The sequence below is a fragment of the Sphaeramia orbicularis genome, chromosome 6 (assembly GCF_902148855.1).
Source record: "Sphaeramia orbicularis chromosome 6, fSphaOr1.1, whole genome shotgun sequence".
NCBI lineage: Eukaryota > Metazoa > Chordata > Actinopteri > Kurtiformes > Apogonidae > Sphaeramia > Sphaeramia orbicularis.
This window is the reverse complement of record NC_043962.1, coordinates 52,913,035-52,936,047: the sequence shown is the minus strand read 5'-3', so window position 1 is coordinate 52,936,047 and position 23,013 is coordinate 52,913,035. Positions and strand designations below refer to the sequence as shown.

Below are 23,013 nucleotides of genomic sequence, written 5' to 3'. Positions count from 1 at the left end.
GTGAATATGGAGCAAACTTGAAAAGTCATGAACAAAGGAAATAAGAATTATGTAATTTCCATAAATCAAAGGTGTTTTCTTTTCCCATTGTGTGCATTAACTCTTCTTTTAAAAATGTAACACATCCTCATGTAAAGCTTTTAGAATCTGAGTTTCCAAGAAAATCAGTGTTTCAGGTGAAAGGACTGAAGTTACATTTTTGCAGAAAGGACTGTTTACTGTTGCTGCTGATTGGGCTGACAGTTACTTTCGAAACTGAATTCCTTGTTTCCTCTGCACAGAGTTTCTTATGACTTGAGCACTGAGAGGTTCTACTTAAGACCACATGACATCCATGTCTCTGCTCTATAAGCTGCTGGATAACTTACCCTGCAGAGCGCTCAGGGGGAGCAGGACACTTGGACTAAGAAGGATATGACTGATTACTATCCATATATGGCACAGCAAGGTGGATGTGCTGAACCTTTTAAAACCCACAAGGGTCGCTAAAGACTTTAGTGTGCATTATCTGGAGATAACAGAGGTAAAATGGAGACAGATTTAACAGGGTGGGATGAGGCCGAGGTAAAGGTAAATGAAAGGAGCAATAATTAGAAACAGTGAGTTTCAGTAGCTGTATTTCCAGAGATTAGGTGGACTTAGACAGAGGACACAGCTGCTTTGGAGACATGCATGTAAATATTCCATGAACATTTAACAGCACAGAGACAGTTAGCCTTCACAGGAGGACAAATATAACGCTTGGAGCTTTTTATCCCACATATCTAATCTTAGAACAAGTTGTAACAATATGTTTTACCATGTTCAGTTTATCCACAATAATCACAGTGTATAAATCATAAAACTGTAAAAATAAAATCTCATTTCATTACCTAGTGCGCAGTAGTTTCTTAAATAATTCTTATTTATTAATGCTAAAAATCTGACACTGTATATAATGCATTGGAAACTGCATTGTACAAAAGTGGCTGTTACTGTTGGATTGTTTCAGATTTCAGTGATTACAAGGTTGTGTTTAGTTACACATTGTCACTTCCAACTTGACACATATTTATACTCGGTGTATTATCCTAGGAATGACCTTTCACTGCTAGAGCATCATTTGTCGATGCCAGGGACAGTTCAGTGATGTCTAAACAATGACATGGTTACTCTTAAAGAGACTTAGACATAAAAAAGGTGATTAAAAAGTATTCCACCGTAACCATCCTCAACACCATCCATATTGTCTACGTCCAAGGTCTAAGGACCTCTAAGGACATTGTCTTCTATCTGGTGTGCTGTGTATCAAGACTCATGGCAGAATGTAACAGCTCCAGGTTGAGAATAGGCATGTTTTGTTTTATTACACCCATCCATCCAATCACCTGTCCATCCATTTATCCGTCCAGCCGCCTGCTGTCCATCCATCTATCCATCCGTCTGTCTGTCCGTCCGTTCATCCACCTGTCTGTCATCATCCATCCATCTGTTCATTCATCCATCCATACATCCATACATCTGTCCATCCATACATCTGTTCATCCATCCCTCTGTTCATCCATCCATCTGTTCTTCCATCATCCATCTGTTCATCCATCCACCCATCTGTCCATCCATCCGTCCGTCCGTCCTTCCATCCATCCATCCATCCATCCATCCATCAATCCCTCTGTTCATCCATCCTTCTGTTCATCCATCATGCATCTGTTCATCCATCCACCCATCTGTCCATCCATCCGTCCTTCCATCCATCCATCCATCCATCCATCCATCCATTCATCAACCCCTCTGTTCATCCATCCTTCTGTTCATCCATCATCCATCTGTTCATCCATCCACCCATCTGTTCATCCATCCTTCCATCCCTCTGTCCGTCCATCCATCCATCCATCCATCAATCCCTCTGTTCATCCATCCTTCTGTTCATCCATCATGCATCTGTTCATCCATCCACCCATCTATCCATCCGTCCGTCCGTCCTTCCATCCATCCATCCATCCATTCATCAATCCCTCTGTTCATCCATCCTTCTGTTCATCCATCATCCATCTGTTCATCCATCCACCCATCTGTTCATCCATCCTTCCATCCATCTGTCCGTCCGTCCGTCCATCCATCCATCAACAAACCCTGGTAGAACAGGCTGTAAATGAACAGTGTCTGAAAGAATGTGGTCATAACTTCATCTGCTGGTGTTGGTTACTCACAGAGCAGCTATTCCCCAGTGACCTCCTGACTTCTTCCCAGCCTCAATGAACAGTGACAGACCGATGAGGTTGATGGTTGGAGCAATAGCCAGTGGGCCAATGTATTTAAGCACAAAGCCCACCAAGCCAGAAAAACCCAGAAAGATCTGGAGCAGAGAGGACACCAGGATGGCTCCCTGGATCTGTGGAGAGTTGAAGAGTGTTTTCAACATCTGTGATGTATTGTCCATCTTTAAACCTAATGTAAAAAAGTTACAGCAATAACAAGTCAGTATGACAGATTGAGTCAAAGTGGAAAATGCTTGAACCATTCGTAAAGTAGCTGTAACTTTACATATCGCCACCGAGGAAGATCATACAAAACCGCAGACAAGGAGGAAATATATAGGCCTAGTTCCAAAAGACATGACCTGACCTGACCAGACTTAATTTGATTGAATACATGTCACAGGTTTAATGTGAACCCACATTTATCTGGTTGGACTCAAAGATAAAACAAAGAAGGAGCCATTTTTCACAACATAATGAACATTTTAGTGGTTTAAATGCCTTAAATCATGTGTTACTCTTCTCTGTTTTTTTAACCAGTGTTCTTTTTTTAATTGAATGTTCTTTTTTGCCTCACATTTCCACATTTTCTCTCATCTTCATATTTAGTTTTTCTGTTCAGGAAAAGGAAATATCAAAATATGCAGTCCTTATCTAAACATTTTTGTTTGTTTTGTTTTTTTTTAATTTTTGTTTTTGAATTGGTCAACCAAAGTGTCAAGGATCATGTGACTGTCACTCAAAAATGTGTCTGTGTTGAAATGGTTTGTCTGCATTCCAATGAATCTTTTTCTGCCTAAGTAGCAAATTGGTTTCTCTTCAGGGGCTCATAGTGTATGAGGATAACTTTCACTGAACATGTCTAGAGAGTGGGTTGTGTTACTGTTTTACTTACCTCCCGCATCCGTGACATCCACACCTCATCAGAATCCTTCATTTGCACTGAGTTATTCACGTTCAGTGGCTGAAGTGGAGGTGCTGCAGGTGCCTGGGGAGCGGGACACTGCCACTTCGGCAAAGCAAGAATGGCCAGGGTCGGGGTGATGAAGCTGAAAGTCCCACCCTGGAGGATTGGTAATCTGTAAGCCAATGAGGGCACTGGGTTAAAGGTCAGAAGGTTGGAGGGTCAAATGGTGTCAGGTCTCTGTGGACTTGAATGACCTGGATCTGTTCAAAAGCAAGGGTGAAATAAGTGCAGAGATTGTAAAGAGCTGGTTTAATGAGTGCCGACTCAGAGGGCAAAACATGGGGATCAACATGTTTTTGTCCAATAAAATGATTGGACATTTTACATATATATATATATATATATATATATATATATATATATATATATATGTGTGCAGGGTGTCCCATAAGTCTCCATACATAGGAAAAATAAACGTTTCTTGACATAAACCATTTTTATTTATATAATATGCGCTATATGACTGCCATTTTGTTGGGAACACATTTCAATGCGTGTCCTCCACTGCTGAAGAACTATAAAGAAGAAATATAAAGAAATATTTGTTAGAACCATATATGTATGGAATGTATTATGTCTCATATGTATGGAGACTTATGGGACACCCTGTATATACATATATATATGTGTGTGTGTGTGTGTGTGTGTGTGTGTGTGTGTGTGTGTGTGTGTGTGTAGGTGTGTGTGTGTGTGTGTAGGTGTGTGCTTGTAATCATTACTTTTTGGGGACAAATTGCTGTGTGTGTGTGTGTGTGTGTGTGTGTGTGTGTGTGTGTGTGTGTGTGTGTGTGTGTGTGTGTGTGTTAAAACCATCAAAATTGAAAATGAGAACAAAATCCAGGCTCAGTTGTTAACCACAGACACAATAACAAATAAATCTACAAAAGAATAATGATAATGTTGTAAAGGTAGAAATTTACCATCATCTTCTTGCATTTTCCTATCCTGCTGTATACATTTCCAAAATATCCTTGAAGTAATATCAACATATCCCAAATGCCTTAATTGGAAAAATGCTCCATTTGTAAAAAGTTTGAGTCAGAATATCCCACCACAACATGCTTCTTACTGTAAATCACACTGTGACTTACTGTCAAGTTCAGAACATTGTTTCAGTTGGAATAATAGTGGAATATTCATTTAAATGTACTCACTGACTCGTTTGGCACAAATGACTCCTTATAAATCTTTGTACAAGCCTGTACTGGCCCTACATAAAGATGATATTAATAACAATTATTATTACATTTCCAAGTATGGTTTATACACACCTGTATTTCTGTGTGTAACTCATCACACCACACTTTTAGAAGGGCAATAAAAATAGAGATTAACACACTATTCATTGTTGAAATCTTTTCTTGGATCATATTTTTGTCCCTTGAAGCTTTTGCCAAAGCGTGTAGGTGGAAAGCTCAAACAAAAGCATTAGCTATTTGCTCAGGCTTACTGTTTCAACAGCATTGAAGGGGCAGGGAAGTGCGTTTGGAGCACCGTACTTGAACGTCCTGCATTATGTGTGGGAGGCAACAGATAGAGATTTAGCAAAGCATCAAATCTGATCCATTAATTTCTGAGAGATTTTCCTCTCAAAGTGCAAAACTCCCAGGGTTTTACAGCTCTATTGAAAGACGAAAGCCATGAATTAAGCTGTGTAAATATTGGGGGGGGTTCATGGGTTTTGACAGTGTCACATAGAAAATACTGACTGACTCTGGCAGTGCAGGTCAGTGTTTCAAGTGTAGAAATTCTGGGCTTCAAGTGTAGAAATTATAAGACTATAGACAGAAAATTATACATGATCCTATTTTCCCTCATTTTTATGAGCAGTGTAAAATGTTTAGAGAAAAAGTGATTGAAAAAGAAAATGAGTATGTTCAGTAAAGATCTTTGTCTTAAGTGAGCCACTCCCTCTGTCTACAAGCTGTAAATCTTGAATCTTAAACCTGTCAGATAAATGTCATTCCTGAACAGGTTAAGAAGTACAAACATATCTGACTCAACTGTCAGGAAACTGTCACTGCTCATGCTATTTTTATGACAAGGAAGGGAACAAGCCAAGAGAGGAATGTGTACATCAAATAGTGCAAGTTTATGTTTTAATTTCTATTTGCCTTTCTGTTAGGATGTATATAGATGATAGATGGAGCCTCTGAGATAATGAGTTTATTTTCTGTGTTTACAGTTATGAAAGACTGGCTTTATATCAATTGTTAATCTAATGAGTGGATGTTAATTAAAAAATAGTTGGATTATGATAATCTGCATTTCACTAGTGCCACTTCCTGTTTCAAATCATCCAAAAATGTTCAGAGACAAAGCTAAAGCAGAGTCCACTGTCTCAGTCCTTTCTTTGTCATGAAACATACATAAAAATGTAATGTTAAAGCAATCTCATCACATGTGTGCAGACGTCCTGCCTTTCAGTGGAATGTGCAGAAGCTTGCCTGTTTTTCAGAGCTACCAGACTCTGCTGACAGCATGGGTGTGGGTTTGCATAAGGAGCATTTCAGCTGTATTTATCTGAACTTATCCAAATCAACATATCTGTCAGATATCAAAGAGGATTATGCACATAGTCATCGAACTAAGTTGCAGTTAGTAACTGTCATTTGATGAGGAAACAGAGCTTTCAGCTAACTTTACATATATGTACATATAAAATGTAGAATATATTCTAAATACAGTGCACTGAGTCCTATCACCTGTTTCTGGTACTATGTATTACTTATGTACCACAGTGGGCCATAAATGGAATGGTCAAGATGTGACTGAGGTGTGGGCTTGCAGCTTCAATTCAAGGAGTTTAATTGACTGATTGACTGATTGATTGATTGATTGCGTGAGTGAGTGAGTGAGTGAGTGAGTGAGTGAGTGAGTGAGGGAGTGAGAGTGATTTATTCTAAACATGCAATGACATTTAACATAATGTGAACAAGTAAAACATAAATAATTATATAAAAAAATCAACAATCAAGACAATCTTAGTTTCAATCAATAGTTTCATTTACATGCCCAAAAAGGGGTGGGAAGAAGTACAATTTATTTAATTTATTTATATTACTAATACATATTTATCTCCCCCTTTTATATTACTCTTTTATATTTACATATATATTCGCACGCACGCACGCACGCACACACACACACACACACACACACACACACACACACACACACACACACACACACAGGTACATATGATTATACAATACACACATCATACAAGTACTCATACCAGTGGTGTAGTGGTCCCTGGAGAAGTGGGTATACTCTCAGTTTTTGCCTTTTTTTTTTTTAAGTAGTCCAGAAAAAATGTCCTGTTTTAGAAAATGTGACATGTAAGACTACTCTGTTTAGTTTACCCAAATATCTGTCAGTAGTATTTGCTCACTGCTATAAAATTATCACAACTTGATCAGGAGCAGTTCGTAGGTATTACTGGTCACACAAGCAACTGCATGAATGTAAATGTATTCAACATGAAGCAAACATAGGATAACGTTAGCCTTTCACAACATTAGCCTTTCATAACATTAGCCTACTCACATAGTTTAACTATTGACAACAAATCTCTAATCCTCTAAATGTGCAGTCATATGGCCAAGTTTAACAGTGACTCATTTGGAAACCATCTTAAAACTTACGTCAGAATTATGTATTCCATGAAAGTAGGTTCTCTCTATATGTGCCACTCATTTGAAAGAGGTTTATTCCACCTTTCTCATTCATATTTCCAATAACCGCGTATCTTTCAATGAGACGTGCAGTGACCTGTCAATCAACTGGGGTGGCACTGGCACCTGAGGTGTCCAATCAGGTTCCAGGAATGGCCAGCACTAGTTAACAATATTTTCCTGGTCTTGACCCGCCCTACTTTGCCTCTGATTGGCTCATCAGTGATCATTAACCAATCTAATCAGTGAAGGCAGCATGTACTAGCCAATTAGAGGCAGAGTAGGGCGGGTCATGGCTTCACCATCCTAGGAGAAAAAAAATGAGCAATATGGCTCAGATACTACTGAATAGTGTGCAGCAGGGGGATTTAGAAGTGGGTATATGCAATGTTGACTGAAAAATAAGTAGGCATATGCCAGTATACCGCCGTATACCCTGGACTACACCGCTGACTCATACACACATACACATACTCATATAAGCTTTTACCTTTGCATTTCTTAATTGTGCTGGCAAAATATAAATAAATAATAAATAACTCAAAGAAAGAAATATAAACATAAACAGTGGCTATATGGTGACATTAGTAACCCTCATCCTTATAACTTGTGAAAAACATTTTCTTATAAGTGTTTTTGTTTGAATATTCCTTGTGCTCCTCCCTCAGTCTATTAACTGTTTAGGAGTTACAACTCTATTAAACAGAGTCCTTCCATTTTCAGAGGCTGAAAGTCCACTTTTCAGTCACATTTTGATACATCTGTACCTTTCTGGAAACACCTATTATTAATCAGATCCATATATTGTTTCCTTTCAGACCACTTACAGAATTATGGAGATTTGGCCCAGTTATGCAAAAGGAAGAAAAAAAAAACATCTACTCTTTTTCATGGATCACTAATCCCATAACAGCATCTTCTTCTAAAGTGAACATCTCGTTTCTGTGTTTAACATGCGGGTGAAACAAAATCTAAAATATCTAATTTACACACAGTTCAAACGTTAAATCTACCCCCATCTCTCAATGTAACTCTAAAATGAATATCAGTAATTTGATGGATGTTAAGAGTCTAAAATATGTTTTACTTCTTCATCAGCTTCCTCTCAAAACTCATCTGTTCAGGATAAGTGCTTTGTGAAATTATGTAGAAAGGTACTTCATGCATGGCAGACAATGGAGAGCAGAGGTTAGCTGCTGCAATATACAACCTCACGTGCCTTCTTTTTTTTTGATCAACAATGTAAAGCATTTAGGGCAGAAGTGACAGGAAACATACAGTACACAGAGAGAAACTTCCTCCTAATTGGGGAAATTCCCTGTGCATTTAAAACACTATCTTCCTGCACAGGTTGCCAAGCAAATGTCTGTCATTTCCTTTTGTATTTTATCCTCACATCATGACTACAACTCAGAAGCCACTTTTCTATCGGTCTACATTTTTTCTAGTCTGATAATGTCAGTGAACAACTTTTGTCATGTGGACTGTGAAGTTATATTTAACAGCTCTAACTTATCTAAGGAGAATATGCCCCTATATCATTAAAACCTCCACACAACCATCATTTTGCAAAGACCTCTCTACATACTAAAATGCATGCTGTTGTTGTAGCATGTTCATTAGACATGTGAATTGAAGTGTGATGCCATCATTTTCTTGTCTCTTCATTTTTCACACAGGTACACAGGTTACACTGTGTAAAATTTCTTTTTCAGTGACCAAAAATGCTGCACATGTGTGCAGAAGAGGCTTGTATATGGAGACAAATGTTCCTTTTGCACAATAGCCTATCTGTAGAGTGGACAGGGGTGTAAAGTGTGTCCAGCATGTAAGATTTAAAGGGATTTAATAATTTAATATAATAATTATAATATCTGATTGCCTAAATGGAATATAATATTCATAGTTATGTTTCAATTAGTGGACAATCATATGGAGAAACTGACTGTTGTGTTTTTATTGACAGTCATAAGTCACGTATATCTACAGTGGAAGCAGGTTGAAGTTCATGGTGTACAGTACAGTATCAGGAGAGACTTCTTATTTTCTTCTGTTTTGCAGTGGATGGCATCTAGTCTTAAGTCTCATTTGTGCTCCACAATAGATATCGTCATCCATCCATCCATCATCTGTTCATCCATCCATCCGCTCATCCATCCATCCATCCGTCCATCCATCCATCCATCATCCATCCATCCATCCATCCATCCATCTGTTCATCCATCATCCATCTGTCCATCCTTCCATCTGTTCATCCATCCGTTCGTCCACCCATCCATCCATCCATCCATCCATCCATCCATCATCTGTTCATCCATCCGTCCATCCATCATCTGTTCATCCATCCATCCAACCATCCATCTATCCATCCATCCATCCATCCATCCATCCATCCATCCATCCATCCATCCATCCATCCATCAATTTCTCTCATTGGTAATACTACTGAAAAAGGTTCACCTTTGACATGCCTCGAGGTGTTTCACGGCCTCACAGACCACTGCCTCTGATTGTGCCTCCTTCTCAGTATTAGTAATACTCCCTGTGCTGTTGCCATGTTTGTTATTATTGACTTTCTTCTTCATTTCTATGCAATGAAGGCATGGACGTGTAAGTGCAGTGATGCTTACACCTTTAGAAATGCACACATCTGTTTTCATATGCACCTAAACTATTAATGAGCCTTTACATTACACATTACTACATACGATACATTAGTACTAGTAGTATTTGACTGTGTGCAACTATGCCTGTAGAGTTAATATTCCATGAACTAAAAAGTCATGGATGGATAAGCCCAACACCGGCTTCATTAAGGGTTGTTTTACAGCTGCCATAGAGAAAGATATTCAACCAAGTGGTTGTGTTCAGCTGGTTTAAGTCACCGATAGATGTCACTAAATATCAAACCTTTTATTGCTGCATCTTTGCAGGGGTGTTACCTGGTACCAACAGCTGTCTGCAGCAGGGTGCACAGTCCTGACACGAAGAAGATGGTGGAGATGAGCTGGCTTTTGGCGACATTGTTGTCCTTTATGCACAGTGGCTCGGCCAGTATCAGTGGAACAGCAATGATGCCTCCGAACGCCAGGATGTAATGCTGTGAATGAAACCATTGGAAATAAATTATTTAAAACACCGCCTTTACACCAGCTGGATACCTTCATCTTGTTAAAATATCTCATTCATTGTTATTTACTAGGGTAATTATTGGATTTCTGTCTCAAAAAAGAAAAGAAAAAAGAAAGAAAACTATAGCTTGTTTATGAAGTTGAATAATCTAAATTACAGATGAACTGAGATTAAAATGACTTTTTTTCCATTTATATCTTTCAGAGTTTTAGCTGAATATGAAATGGGCTCTATGCACAGCCCCACTACTTCCTGAACTTCAGGTGGGTCCTTTATTTCCTGTCTTTCCTTATTGGACACACTGATAAATCCAGGTGTGCCTAATTAATCAGTAGTCACAACAAGTAGCAGGCACACCTGGATTAATCAGTGTGTCCAATAAGGAAAGACAGGAAATAAAGGACCCACCTGAAGTTCAGGAAGTAGTGGGGCTGTGCATAGAGTCCATTCATGCTTTAGTTTAGTAGCTATGACTGTTTTGCACCAGCAGGGGGCAGCGCATATGGGACATTCAGGATAAAACCATTTTTTATAATTGTTAATTACCTCCACCAAGGAGGTTATGTTTTTGCCAGGGTTTGTTTGTTTGTTTGTTTGTCTGTTTGTCTGTCTGTCTGTTTGTCTGTCCGTTAGTGTGCAACATAACTCAAAAAGTTATGGACAGATTTGGATGAAATTTTCAGGGTTTGTTGGAAATGGGATAAGGAAGAAATGATTAAATTTGGTGGTGATCGGGGGTGGGGGGGCCCACGGGGGGGGACACTGATCAGCCTTGGCGGAGGTCTGCGCTCTCCGAGTGCTTCTAGTTACAAATAAAATGCACCTTCATAGAAGATGACTCATAAATCTGTCTAATATGAAAAAACCTAAATGAGCTTAATTGATACTTTTATTAATATATTACTTTAAAAATATTTTTTAGGTAGTTCATCCCAGAATCTCAATTTAATGGAAAAAGAATTCACTTCCAAAAATCCAGTTGCATCACATGTATTGTAGTGTTTTTCAGCTTTCTATTTACTTAACTGTTTTATTAGCAATTGCTAAAATAAAATAGCAAGAAGAAGAAATAAATGGAAATCTGTCTGCTCAGGTCTTTGGCCAGAATCTAAGCTGGTGTGCATTGCAAGTACATAGTGCACATATTGAACAATGAGGGTTTTACGTCAGTGCTCCTTTAATTTTACATTTATTGAAAGTTGAGAGCTGCCGCTCAGCAGGAGCTTGTGCAGCTGTGATAACACTGCAGATCAGATATAACAGGTTATGCACTGACAACTGTGTTTACATCTCATCTCACTTTTCATATCAAACTTATGATGTAATAGTTTAGTTAGAGATCAGGTAAAAAACACAGTGTATAACAATGATCTTTTGTACAAGAGAGGCACATGCTTGGTGCTGAATCCATGTCCACAAGTGGTCTAGGTCAGAAAAATATTGTATCCCTGCAAAAAAGGTAAAGAAGGATGAAATATTATTGCTGTTAGTGGCTAACAAACTTTAAGTGTACCCATACTGGCCTTACTTATGATGTTATTTGCGCTTTATGTATTGAGTAAGCTAGAGAGGCACAAATTCAGTAAAAAATTGCCATAAATGCACCACACTGGACCTGTTTATTACATGAATTACATGCATGGACAGAATCTATCGGTGCAGCCATTGCCGGTCAGAAGTGGCGTACCTGTCGTTGATACCAGGTGATGACTATGAATAAACAAGCGGCAGTCGGTGAGCAGATTAAATGGAAAGCACGCGCTTGTGCTTGTTGTTTGTGCCGCCATAAGCTTTGCACTTTGCCACTGTCCTAGAGACGCGACCCAGCACTGGCCGATAATGAGTCATCATAGACTGGTGTCCACTGCACACTGGTCAGAAACCAGTTCATCTCAGCCCAGGAAATCGGACAAACCAACAAGGTTTCATCAATATCGCTGACCATAACTGACTGACGGAACAGCAACTTGACAACAGGTTATAGCATAAGTTACCAGATGGAACTGCTAATATTATACATGATCTTTTGATATAGCTAGTAATGGTACCCTAAACTTTATTACTTACTTATATTATGTACTCTATTAAATACACAAGTGAAGGGAGACTGAAGCAGCCTGACTCAAAATGGCACAAACATCCTCTCTGATTGGCCACAGACAGCAGACAAATCAGTATAAAAGGTAAACAAAAAGAAATACAAATGTTTTGTTGGTGGTGAGTGTCTCAACATGACTGGAGGTCAGAACGGACTTCCATCAGATTCATCCACTTTGATTCAATGACACACTTTTTGTATTTCCAGCGGCTCCATTTGAGTGGTGTTCTGCAACATCAGTGGAAACAAGAAACAGACATTCACTGAAGTCCTAAACTTTCCCCAGCAGAGCCTGAGATCACCAGGTTTAAAGCTTTAAGCAGACATGAGCAATACATCTAATCTCACATGAGCTGCTTTGCTTTTTGCTTGTTGATGAGTATAAATGGCATGACCTACGCAGCAAGAGTGGGATGGATAAACACAGCCTCGGTTACAAAGTTTTACTTGTGGTAGGGCAAGAGTGAAATCATGAAAAACTGAACATAAAAGGGCTGGTGACCAGCTCTGACTTCTGCATCTCTCTCAACTACTGTGAAATTCTAGAATTTGTTGAGGTATCAGCTGTTATGCTGTCAGTACCATGTACTGTTAGAGAAATATTACCTTAGCCCATAAAGACCCAGGGTTATTTTTATGTCAATTCCCAAACAAAATGTTCTCTATAACCTTTCTTAAGTGATTTATCACCATTTATTTATAATATTATCTTCTGTATTTTGTATTTTATCAGTATAAATCAGGTGTTTTCCTATATTTAATTCACCGATCATGTAGATATTCATAAAATCTCAGATTAAAGTTGAAGGTTATATCAGAAAGAGAAAACTGAAGAAAAATTGACTTTTTCAGTCAAATCTCTCATTAACTGAACATAAACCCAGTGTGTCCATCCACTGTCATTGATCCAACTCCATGGGTTTTACTGGTGAATCAGTGTTGTAGAAGATGACGGTGTTTCCTTGTTCAGGGTTAAATAGTGAACGCACCCTTCAGCGCTAATAGTGAGCTAACGATGGTTTAGCAAACGCAATGAGCGCAGAAACGGATTTTGTGTCTGTTAAGCCTCTGTGTTCACTGACCCATTGTTCACTCACTATTTGCACTGAAGGGCGCGCAAAAGGCTGTGTTCACTATTTAACCCAGAAATGAGCCCCTGATTCAAATGATCAGCCTATCATCAAACTCTGCAGAAGCCTGATAACGATTATCAGGTGTGCTGGAAGAGGGAAACATCTAAAGCATGCGGGATACTGGCCCTCAAGGACCAGGACTGCACACCACTGGTATAGATGAAGCATAACAGCCTCAATTAAGTGTTCCCTCTATCTTTAATTGCTTTGTTATAATATGACAAGTTTTATAATGGAGCCGTAAGATGAGCCTCCCCTGTTTTAAAGACCAGCAGCCACTACTGGGACACAGTAGAAGGGAAAGAACTTCAATCATTTAGTTTATTCATCTACTTTTTTGATAAATCACTTTGCGTGTGATAAATTAATATGTTTACATTTTCTCCTTCCAGCACACGAACAATTGTGTGTAAACACCCCATAATGCATATTCATTGCAGCAAATGTACTACCTGGATGCAGATGTGCTATTTTGCACCTTTGAAAGACACAACCCTTAGTGCACACTGTTAGTAAATCTGTTTGTACATTTTTTTGCGTGTGCAATGAGTTTACACGTGTTTTTATACATGCAAACCTTCAGTAGATCTGGCCCTAAATATGCTAAAATCCAAACAGGTAAAACAAACTGAGGAGACATATGAGTTTATGTGTGCTCCTATAACTCTTAACTGACATGCAGACGTTGCCCATGCGTGGGTTAAATAGAGTGGGTGTAGGTGCCAATAATCCACAAGAATCCAGACAAAGGGAGAAATATTCAAGACAGATGTTGACAGGCCCCACAAAATTTATGGAGGTATTTTCTAACCTACAACTCCTGCAAATCAAAACTAGAAGTCTAAGGTCAGTTTCAAGAGGAAATGGTGAAGAGGATTCCACCAGTAGGAAGGGCCTGTCACACCTCAGGGTACATCGATCAAAACCGTCAGATAGTAGATAAAGTAATGATTTTTCCTATTTTTCCTCTCATTGAAAAATATATATTAGATGAGGCCTGCAAGAATCACAGTCTAATCAAAATCAAATGCAGGTAATAAGGTAAAGACCTGATAACCTTCTGACTTAAATTCATATCCCAGCACTTACAAATGAAGTGGCTGCTAAAGGCTCTTGGCAGATTTACAACCTGCTATTCAATGATGTGATATGACATACAACAAACCCATATTAGGAGAAGCTGGAATGGTATGGAAAATGTAAATTAAAAAAAAGAATGCAGTGATATTATATAAAGTGACAGTACAAACTCAACATATTTCACTTCATTTTATTTGTCAATATGCATCCACTCTTTATATTCAGGCTTATAGTAGCAAAGATGGGCAAGTGTGACAAGTGTGACAACAAATGTGTGAGAAAATTATTGAAATATTTTAAACAATGAATGAATGAATGAATGAATGAATATTTGACAATTTTCATTTTCACTATCACCAACAATTATGTGTTTCATTACAGTGTCTGTCTTTTACAGGAAACCATGATCCTGATTTCTAGGAAACTTTTGCAGCTGGTTCTCACAGTCAGGCAACAAATGATCTTCATGGCAGAAAAAAAGAGACAGTTTTAGCTGCAAAACTCACAGGATCCAACAAAAAGTATGAATAAAGGGATGATTTTCTTGGATGGGGAACATCCAGATGTTTCGTTCTTTTGGCACACTGAAGGACCTTTGCATACAAAGTATGCAATATAAATAAACTCACTTTACCAAATGTATATTTGATCTGAGATGTTTTATAGGGCATGCATCCAAAGACGGGTCTAAAATTTTGTTATTTCCCTATGTTGCAGGTTTCATATCACACACATCAAACAAATAATGTTTGAAGAGATGTTTTAAAATTATGCAATGATAATAAACATGAATCCTAAGAATTTTCTTTTATCACAGAGCTTCATTTGCATTGGATGTGCTTCAACATATGAACAGAATGGATGATTTTTAGATAAATGCATATAAATAATAGGAAAATGCTAAACAACACAACAAATTCAACCTGCTAAAATTTGCACTTTTCAGTATTGTTTGTATCTCCCTGCTTAAAGAAATATTTTTACCATTAAATAGTATCATACTGCTCAAACGCTGCATGTTCTTGGCTTTGACTGGTCTGTGATCCACCTTTAGAAAAATTAAAATCTGGACTTGTTCATATCTCTACATTAGAGCTTGTCCATTTTGCATGTCCTTCTAACTGAATATTTGATGTATGCATTGAATGTCACTGTAGAGTTCTTGAAGTCAAACTCATGACCTCTGGATCTTCTGTTGTTCATACAGTATGTTAGGTTAAAAAACAAAGCACAATGTTTTCCTCCTGATTTCAGAGACATAATTTACCTGTAAAGAAAACTGATACTTTCTGAATGAAAATGTGAGAAACAATTTGATCACTTATTAATGTATAAACCACAGCATGAGTTTAAAAGTGAAAGTTTTCCTCATTATGAAACTGCAGGAAAATTTTTAAAATGTCCAAATGTGTGATTAAACTTGTGTGTATTTAATAATAACAATAATAAAAAGTATGACATCCCTATATCACCTACTGATACATTATGCCACATTATGAATTTAAGTTTACCTGTTTACCTACCAATTTACACTCGTGTGTCAGATCATAAAGTACTTTCTCCACAGATCCTTGCTTTGACAGCTCCTGTCCCATTTCTGGTGGGAGGAGCTACAACTTTAGAATTGCATGTGATTTAGCACCAGATTCTCCACAAACAAGTGATGTAACTTTTCTCCAACCCTGTTACAAATGACAGGGTCTAACTATGGCTATCTGAGACCAACCAGAGAAGCAGAACGTCTAGGTGGCATTCTGATTTAGAGGTGTTCAGTCATATTCAGCCAAGCACATCCACCAAATGTCTGAACCTGCGGTTCCTCACCTACTGAGCAGAATTACTATTGCAACAACTCGTCATCAGTAGGCTGTCTCACAACGGTCTAAAACCAGCTCACATTCCCTGTTAGTGGGCAAACAATCCAACACTTGGTGAATTCTGCTTCACATTGATAGGAAGAGCGGATAATGATCAAAAATCGATGTCTCTATGAATGCTTGGCCACCACAAGCCAGTTATCCCTGTGATAATTCTTCTGACGCTTTCTGTGTAAAACCCAGAAAGTCAGAAAGATCATCAAGCTCCACTTTCACAGATTGTATTTACACTCAAATTCAGTGGCGGCTCATCAATAAAGGGACTAGGGTGCTGCCCCACCTGTCTCATATGAAGAAGTCGATAGGAATCCCATAAAATAACTTCAGAAAAACTTTTTTTTTTTTTTTCTAACCTGTCATGTTCAGCAGTTTGGCCTCCAATATAAGTGTACTGGGTGCCATGAGTTGCTTGAGTTGCGAAGAGGAAGAAGATGACTCCATCATAAACACAGTCCGCTTATTTACATAACAAACCAAAACGTCATGCAGGCCTTTTCGGAAATTTTGTCGTGAAGTGCATTGTGGGAATGGTGACCAAGCAACACCCTGGCTACGGCCCATCTGCTCCGTCCAGCTTGAAGCATGCCAATGGCCCGATCTCTCTCCGGTTGCAGTAGTCGTGGCATTGTGGACAAATGTGTTTTTGCTCCATTTTGGTGTCTTTTTACTGGGAATGGTTGTGCACAATTGAGGAGAAGTCCAGTTCATCTCTGAGTTTCACTCATGAGCAGACATGGGTGAGGAATACAAAAATACAGTTCTTATTGCTAATCAAAATCAATCAACTGGAACCAGGAAAACAATCATTTCATTTTGACTCAAAATAGTACTGAACTCATTGTAGTTTGCAATTTTGTAATAACTGTCATATTTCTGAAAAAAACGAGAAAATGAAAATGGTGTGTTTCTTTTTTCCTTGAGTGTATATATGTTTTTAACAGGTCAGCAGGCTGGTCTAAGCGCTAAAAACCCATCAAAGCAGCGTTGGAAATGTCTGCCTGCCCTATTTATGAAGGCTGATTGATGTAAGATGACTTCTACAATGATCAAACTCGTTGTGAAAGTAATTTACCTGGAAGCCAAGCAGAATGCAGAGGTACCATGGTGGCCTGTCATTGAGGGAGTAAACCAGATCTACACCTTTATCATCAGACTCCTGCAGGGCTTCAGTGTGCACCTCTTCAGTGTCGACTGTCAGCTGTGGCTGTTCATCACTGTCTTTACCCTAGTGGAAGAAAAAAAACGAGGGCAAACAAATCATCATTACTCCAGGCAGCATCTGATAAAAGTCAATATTTTCTTTTTTAGTCTGGTTTGAATTCCATACAAACTCTGAGCTCTAAATTCTCTGAAAACACAAATATACCTGAAACTCACTCATGAAGCCAAAGGATCCTTTATGGTTTTGTTTTCTATTGTACTTTGTGGCCGTTTAGGGAAAGACTTTTATCTTTGCTACAAACTAGAGCAGTTAGTTTACTTCAGTTCAAATAAGGGACAGAAATACTCAGTGTTTTCGATAGAATAAACCTGAGTTATGGACCACAAATCCATCCAGATGAAAACGCAGCTGATGAAGTTGTTTAAACTCAACTGAACTGCTCTGGTGGTCCTCCAATAGAACATTTACAACCTTTAAATGTGATGTTTTCAGTGTAAATTAAATGCAGTTTGTTAAAACACACTGATTGATGGTGTAATACAGGGGAACAGCTACCAATTGTGGGCCCCATGAAAGGTAAACGTTGTGGACCCTTTCTTAAAATTCGGTATCTTGTCGATCTGTCGAAGCAGGGTTGGGGGGGTTGTATGTATGTGGATGTGCGGTCCATACATAACGTTACTTACACTAGCTTGAAAACAACACTGAAACTTAACGTGCTTTCAGCTTCTGATTCCCAACTTCTATGCGTGTCTTATACAGTGGATCTTACACAAAATTTTCACAACTTCTACCCTGTATCCGCTGGACCCACTCCATTGCTCTATGGGCCCCCCACAAATGCTGGGGCCCATGAATTTGTCATGTTTACCCCCCCTTTTCGGCGCCCCAGGTGTAATATGATGTACTCACTGTCTGGTTAGTGTTTTTCAGTCAGTTAAGATGAATGATGCTGTGTTGGGACATGCTTATTGACAAATGTCATACATTAAAACATAACAAGAGGCTTTGCCATCATGATATAGTTTGGTTTTAATGCTCTGAAGTACAAGAACCACATTTGTAGCTGAAAAGAGAGAGAGTTAATATTGTATTGCCCCATCTACTACATATTATGTCTGGCATGTGTGTTCAGAGGTATTTAAATGCATGAAAATAACATTTCAACTAACCAAAGTGAAGTTTATGTCCTTTAATACAAATGGCTTGCAGCAGTTGCATTTAAAAAAAAGAAAATGGGACCAATTACCCTGTAGCCCACCAATATGTTCTATCAAGACTCAGTAACAACTTGAATGTGCAAGGTTGTCAGGGTCTTCCTCTATGTTAGAGTCCTGTGGTCCCACTTCCATTGGGAGATTGATTTTCTTCACCTGCAAAATTATCTTTTAATGGGCATATTGTAGAAAAATAAGGTTTTCCTTTCTGTCTCCATTATGAAACAGTTTAGAAAATGCTAACTTAATGTAGAAAACCACTTAATCTCTTCTCAGATACTATCAGATAAACCCTTGAACTGACCTTTTGGATTTCCCTCCCAATTAATTCAATTTTTTGCAAAAATTAAAAATCTAAGGGGCGTTGGTCACGAACTGCGGTGCCAAATTGCCAAGCATATGCTAAATCCACAACGCCACTTTACAAGCAGATGAGGTAGTAGGTCTAAACCTTAATATCTGTCTTTTCTGTCCATCTATGAGTAATGTAATTAGGAAATTACAAAACTTAATAAAGATTTTCCACTAGTATATCAACGTAGTACTACTTTGTCAATAGGTAATTGTATCTAGTATGCTTTTGCCTCTATCTATCTATCTATCTATCTATCTATCTATCTATCTATCTATCTATCTATTGCACTGACTACAGGACAAGGCAGGCTTGTTCAAAACAAGATGCCTGGTGTTAAGGATTAGTTAAATGTCAAACCAAGACATGTTGCTGTAAAACTAAGAATATATTCTGTTCGATAAAATTGATCAGTGCTTTAATCTGGCAAAAAGCTTAAACTGGCATTTGTCCTTGTTTGGACCTCAGTTTGAGAGGAGGGCTGACTTAGTGGACCTCTTGCTATTGTAGCTGAAGAGCCCTGATCTATAGTATCATAGAGTAAGTTCAACAAATCTGCTTCCTTTACCCAGCTTGAAAAAGTCAAACAATGACTATTTCATGAAGTGTTAACACAATGATGCTGGCTATCATCCCATTATTCTTGTTTTGTTTTCAGTTTACAAAGGCAGACCACCGATCCTCCTTGAAAACCTGCATGTGAACAAACCCACATCTTACCCTGACTTGGCCTCACTCACCCTTTAATCCTGTTCTGTGATACGGTCTTTATAACACAGGGTTAAACCTGCAACAAAACCTTACTAATCCGACTTGGTGATACAGACCCCAGGGGCTACCACGAAGCAGGATTAAGGTCTGAGTGAGGTAACATCAGGTCTCAATGTGGGTTTCCACTGGCGTTACTGTGGTTCACTTTTCCAGCCTATATACTATATTGGAGATGATCGGGTAAAATGTATAATAGTGCTGTTGACAGACTGCTCAGAGCTAAAAAAAAAAAAATAATAATAATAATAATGTGAACCTCTATAAAGAACAAAAAGAAAAAGGCGGTGGTGGATAGTCTAAACCTGTTACTGATGTTTTAGGGAGTATTCACACCTGGAAAGTCCTTTGGTCTGCTTATTTGGTTTGGATCGAATGTGGACTTTATTTTTTTTGTTTAGGTTGGATCGCGTTCTCATTGCACTTTTTGCCAATGGACCAAAATTTATAAACAGAGGCATGCATGTGATGAACTGTGCTGGCATTGGACAGAAAAGTTGAGGCGGGGTGAATCAGAAATGACAGGTGTTGATGAAAGCAAACATGGAGGTCCTTTGTACAGTTATTGTTTTTGGCAATGTGAAATCATGAATTGTGTACAGATAAAAGTGGTGCGTTATCTCTACACATTATAAGCTTTCTGCACATATGTTCATGCTGCATAAAATAATACGCGATTAGCTGTTGGGGTTAGGGGTTAAGTTTAGGGTTAGAACTTAGTAATTAGCATGATTAGTGGTTAGCAAGATTAGCGGTTAGGATTAGGGGTCAGGTTTAGGGTTAGGGTTAGGCTTAGGGTTAGCAGTTACGGATTTGTAAATCAGAGATCTTGGTGTATATTGACAGGCGAGCAAATGGCATTGAATAACATGCAAAAGAATGAAAATGCATACGTATAGCATGCCAAATGCAAGAACTGGCATGATATACAACATAATTTCATGAGATCAGTCTGGTTTTTGGAATATGTTTTCGATTTTTACAGCTACAAATTTACAAAAATCATGGTAACTGTCAGCCCTGCAATGAACTGGCAACATGTCCAGGGTGTACCCTGCCTTTGCCCATAAGTAGCTGGGATAGGTGCCAGTGACCCCTGGTGACCCTTGAGGATAAAGTGGGTTCAGAAAATGAATGCATGAATGAATGTTAACTGTCAAGAACAGCTCATTCGGAGCCAGTTTGTCAGTGTTTTTTGTGTCATTCTGCATTGGCGAAGGTGTGCTGCTCACGGCTACAGTGGCTCATCAAGCACAAAAAGGCACATGGTTCTTTGGTTTGTTTTGGCTGGTAATATTTACACCAGAAGTGAACCAGCCCAGAGTCCATTTGGAAATGGGCCGAGACCACCTCTTCTACGTGGTCTCGGTCCACTTTTTTGGTTCGAATCAGGGTTTGCATGTTTCTATTCACACCTAAAAAAAAGTCTGGACTTTCTGGGGAAACAAATTCCATTTTAAACGGACCAAATGAAGTAGGTCACAACAAATGCTTAAAACAGTGTGTTAAGTTAAAAAAAACAAAAACAAAAACAAAAAAAAACAGACTTGAATTTTTAAACTAATATTTATAATATTTATTATGAAAAACAACTGAAAATAGGCATAACAAAATTTTTGGAGATTGCATAAATAAATGTTCAACTATTTTACATGAGTTCAAACATTTTCAGCAATGCAGACCTCTACCGTAACATCATATAAAGCAATCAGAAGCTCCCAGTCTCTGCTCTCAGATACTGTTTGAATTTTGTCAATACCGCAAATGGCTCAGAAGTTACAGAATGACAGTTTTTGCAAGATGGTGGTGTCAGAGACACAATCGTCTCAAAAGGGTTTAAGTGCAGGAGCCAAGATTTGGTCGACCGAATGAAACTGGTTAATAGGCTTACTGTCCGATCTGATATTTGTTCAATGCTTCCTCTCAGACTGTTTAACACCTCCAGGTTTCAACTTGAGGAATAAGGTTAAATTAGTCTTAAGACTGTGAGATTTCAGGTCTTAGACATTTATTGCAGCCTCACTGTAAGACATGGATCTAATGACCAGTGGTTTGACCTATTGAATCTGAAGTACAAGAAGAAAACCGCATCCATGTATGTCATCTATCAGTGTATTGCATCTATATTGAAAATATGTATGAGGGGGCTTCAAAAAGTTCATGGACAAAGGACAGTTTAATTTATGATGTTTATTTATTCAACATATGCTCCATCTAGGTCAGTACACTTCTGCAAGCAGTGATACCAGCCTTTAAGTCCATCTGCGAAAAACTGAGGGTCAATGAGTTTAAACCATATCAAAGCTGTGTTCTTTTTCCACAAACTTTTTGAAGTCCCCTCGTTTATATTACTGGATCTATATTGTAAATATGTATATATTATTTTAAATCAAAATTTATATAAATATTTATAGAAATAACAGATTTCTTTTTCTCTTTTCTTTTTCTGATGTTTCAACTGTATATTTTCAGCCTGACATCCCTGCACTTTATTTTTGTAACTTGCTGCTGCCAACTGTGAAATTTTCCCATGGTGGGATCAATGAAGTCTTATCTTATCTTATCTTATCTTATCTTATCTTATCTTATCTTATCTTATCTTATCTTACAGTACAATACTGTGTAGTAGTGAAACTAATGTTCATACTTCAGCAAAAATGGTGTTTATATGAATGAAAAGGATCAAAAATACGAAGTGAATTTATAACAATAATGGATTGGATTTGGATTTATATAGCGCTTTTCTAGACACCCAAAGCACTTTACATTATTAACCCATAATTCGTTCACTCTCACATTCACACTCTGGTGGCGGTGAACTACATTTGTAGCCACAGCTGCCCTGGGACAGGCTGACAATTTATAGCTGTGATGCATCTGTGCACTAAATAATCACACTGGTATCACCGATGATTAACCATAGTTTTCACGCTATCTGTTACTTTTTTTTTTTTTATGTCATTTGCGGTAGCAGATTCATTTCTTTTCCTTCTGTAAAAGTACAAGTAGTACACTATAAAAATACTATGAGTGAACGCTCAACCTGAGATTTCTGTACTTTAATGTTCATGACTTTTTGCTTCCACTACTCTTACTGTCTTCAGAACAGGTTTGTTTTAAAGCAGGATTTTTATTTTGTTTTATGTTAGCTTACATGGAGAGGAGAAAACAACAAACAGAAAAGGCAGCTATACTGGATTTAATATTATATGATGATCTTTTGAAGTAGAATCATGATCCATAATTTGAATCAATTTTCTCACCTTTTATAGAATTATTATAACCACAATGAACCTCACATTAAATAAAATAA

General features: G+C 38.2%; 1 protein-coding gene across 1 annotated transcript in view; it reads right to left on the bottom strand.

The window, feature by feature from the left end:
- Positions 1–23,013, bottom strand: part of LOC115421436 (solute carrier family 23 member 1) — a 106,430-nt gene that overhangs the window by 48,571 nt on the left and 34,846 nt on the right. The window contains exons 2-5 of the mRNA XM_030137326.1: positions 17,274–17,426; positions 9,824–9,981; positions 3,133–3,316; positions 2,190–2,371 (exon numbers count right to left, since the gene is read on the bottom strand). Coding sequence (XP_029993186.1) covers positions 2,190–2,371; positions 3,133–3,316; positions 9,824–9,981; positions 17,274–17,426 — 677 coding nt within the window. The remainder of the gene's footprint in view (positions 1–2,189; positions 2,372–3,132; positions 3,317–9,823; positions 9,982–17,273; positions 17,427–23,013) is intronic.